The 2,289-nt window shown below is 31.7% G+C and overlaps 1 protein-coding gene across 1 annotated transcript in view; it reads right to left on the bottom strand.

The window, feature by feature from the left end:
- The window catches only part of LOC105563598 (fatty acid synthase-like), a 22,475-nt gene extending 20,388 nt beyond the window's left edge, over positions 1 to 2,087 (bottom strand). The window contains exon 1 of the mRNA XM_012015312.1: positions 2,069 to 2,087. Coding sequence (XP_011870702.1) covers positions 2,069 to 2,072 — 4 coding nt within the window. The 5' untranslated portion in view covers positions 2,073 to 2,087. The remainder of the gene's footprint in view (positions 1 to 2,068) is intronic.
- Positions 2,088 to 2,289: the final 202 nt, after the last annotated feature.

Raw genomic sequence — 2,289 nt, 5'->3', positions numbered from 1 at the left:
CCTATTTTTTATTATGGCTGAACATAGTGTACTAATTCAGTGTTTATCTTTCTTCTTTTAATGAAGGGAAAATTCTAATGTAGAGGGAGAAAGATGTATGCATATACATTTGTTTCACATATTTTCTATCAAACGATAATGCTGTTTGAATGAAACAATAATATCGTTTAGATTAAAGAGAATATTCCTTTCGTTTCAAACAAATCTTTTATTTGAAGTAAAGCTATTTATTATTTGAAAGGTCAAATAATCATATTTGTTGAACCATCAATTGGTTTGTTTGGACTATTCCAAAAGATAAATTTCTTTGAATCTAATAAAATTTATTAAATTCAAAGAAACCGTTCTCTCTGTGCATAAAAGGGGGGAGGGGGGAGTTTTTATATGTATTTCATGAAGAAGCTTAAGTATACTGTTTTGTTCTCATGACTCAATATCGGGGCAGCCTCAACTAACATAGTAAATGATGAAAAGTCATTTGTAACTTTGATGGGAGGGGTCAATTCTCGTGTTTTGCGCCGCACTAATCATCGTTCGGTTAATTAATCAATCATTTAAGCTTTATTAGAGTCGCACGCGTTGAATAGCGCTTGCGCCCACGCATTCGCGGCAGGTGCGTGCGAGTATAGTTAGTAAGTAAGGATACATATATTACAGTCATTGTATTCTTGGAGCGAGAAAAGTAATGCAATAGTAAATATCATATAAAAGGAAATGGCAGTCTCTCGATTTTAAATGCGCTTGTGTTGTCTAATTTAAATAAAACTTGTATGAGTAAAAATAAAGAGACTTCGCTCGAAGCTCAAACTTAGAGAAGCTTGACTTTTTACTTGGATAGATACTTCCTTTTACAAGTTTTTACTATTTGTCATACGAATGTGAAGGAGTTTATAAGAGTCATTTGTGAGTTCGCAGGTACAGTTTGACATCATACTTGTTGGAACTGTATACCTTATGACGTAATGCAAACATAAACGTAACGTCGTCTGATCCGATAATGTCGAGTTTCCACACAGAGAAAACGATTTCTTTGGATTTAATAAATTTTCTTGTATCCAAACAAATCATTTGTTTGAATTTGAAATAATATATATCTGCGTCTGCAATAAAATATTTATTTGCAACAAAAGGTATATTCTCTTTGATCTAAATTATATTATTGTTTTATTCAAACATTTCTGTTTGATAGAAAATATGTGAAAAATGTACGGTTTTACTCAAATAATTATTTTATTTCACTAAAATAATTGCTTATTACATTTAAACAAGTAACTTTTTTTATCATTTCAGGTTGCTTTTTTCGACCTCTTGCTTACCAATACATACATTCATCTTTTTCCTTCTACATTAGAAAAAGAAAGCTATACACTAAATTAGTACACCATGTTCAGCTATAAAGAATAGACCATTAGATTATTATACCGTGTCTGCTGATGCGGTTGCTTATACGTCTGGCCGCCGTGATTTTACTTACGAGTTCGGCGGCCATCTAGTGGCAGCACCGAATTTTATATGCGCTTGGCCAAATAATAGAATTATTCAATTGAAAGATATTACTTGAAATAATAGTGTTTTTTCCATCAAATAATAGGGATTGTTTGAATGAAACAAGAAAATTTTTCTTCAAACAAATAATGTTTTGTAGGTATAAGCATATAATTTTATCGTATTTTCTTATAAATTTTTTCACCAAAATTGTATATAATTTGACCACCTTCAATCTGGTGACGGCCGTTGACTAATGTTGTTTCGATGAAACAAATTTCAATTACACATAAATAGGAATACTAAATCCAAAGAAACGTTTTTCTCTGTGCAAGTGTAGCAACATCTGAATGACTGCTTTCTACACATGAATAATCGTCAACAATATTTCCCATTCACATAAATACCGTCAACACATTTGTGATATGTAAAACTGAATGAATTTGCTTATTTGCTCTAACGCACTACTTCTAGCGCGCTGGTTTCGGTTAGAGAAACTTTCGTTTCTCTCTTTACGCTTCGAGTATTTTCTTACTGTACATTTCATTGTCACTATTTACATATATTACATACTGTTACATACGCATATTTGTGCAGTCGTTAGCCACGTATCCATGTTGCGCAATGCATCACCCTTTTCTAAACGGTATTCTATCTGATAATTCTCTCATTATCATATGTATAGCGTTTAAAGCGAGTAATTATCGAGATCGTTATAAACTTACGACTTAAAGATAAAATAATTATACTTAGAATTGTTAAATTTACCATTCCTCCGTAAGCGATTATAGCCAAAATTATATT

This window comes from Vollenhovia emeryi, unplaced genomic scaffold (assembly GCF_000949405.1).
Source record: "Vollenhovia emeryi isolate VEMERY1.0 unplaced genomic scaffold, V.emery_V1.0 DF939174.1, whole genome shotgun sequence".
Lineage (NCBI taxonomy): Eukaryota > Metazoa > Arthropoda > Insecta > Hymenoptera > Formicidae > Vollenhovia > Vollenhovia emeryi.
The sequence above is the reverse complement of the archived record's forward strand: the minus strand, read 5'-3'. Positions and strand labels throughout refer to the sequence as shown.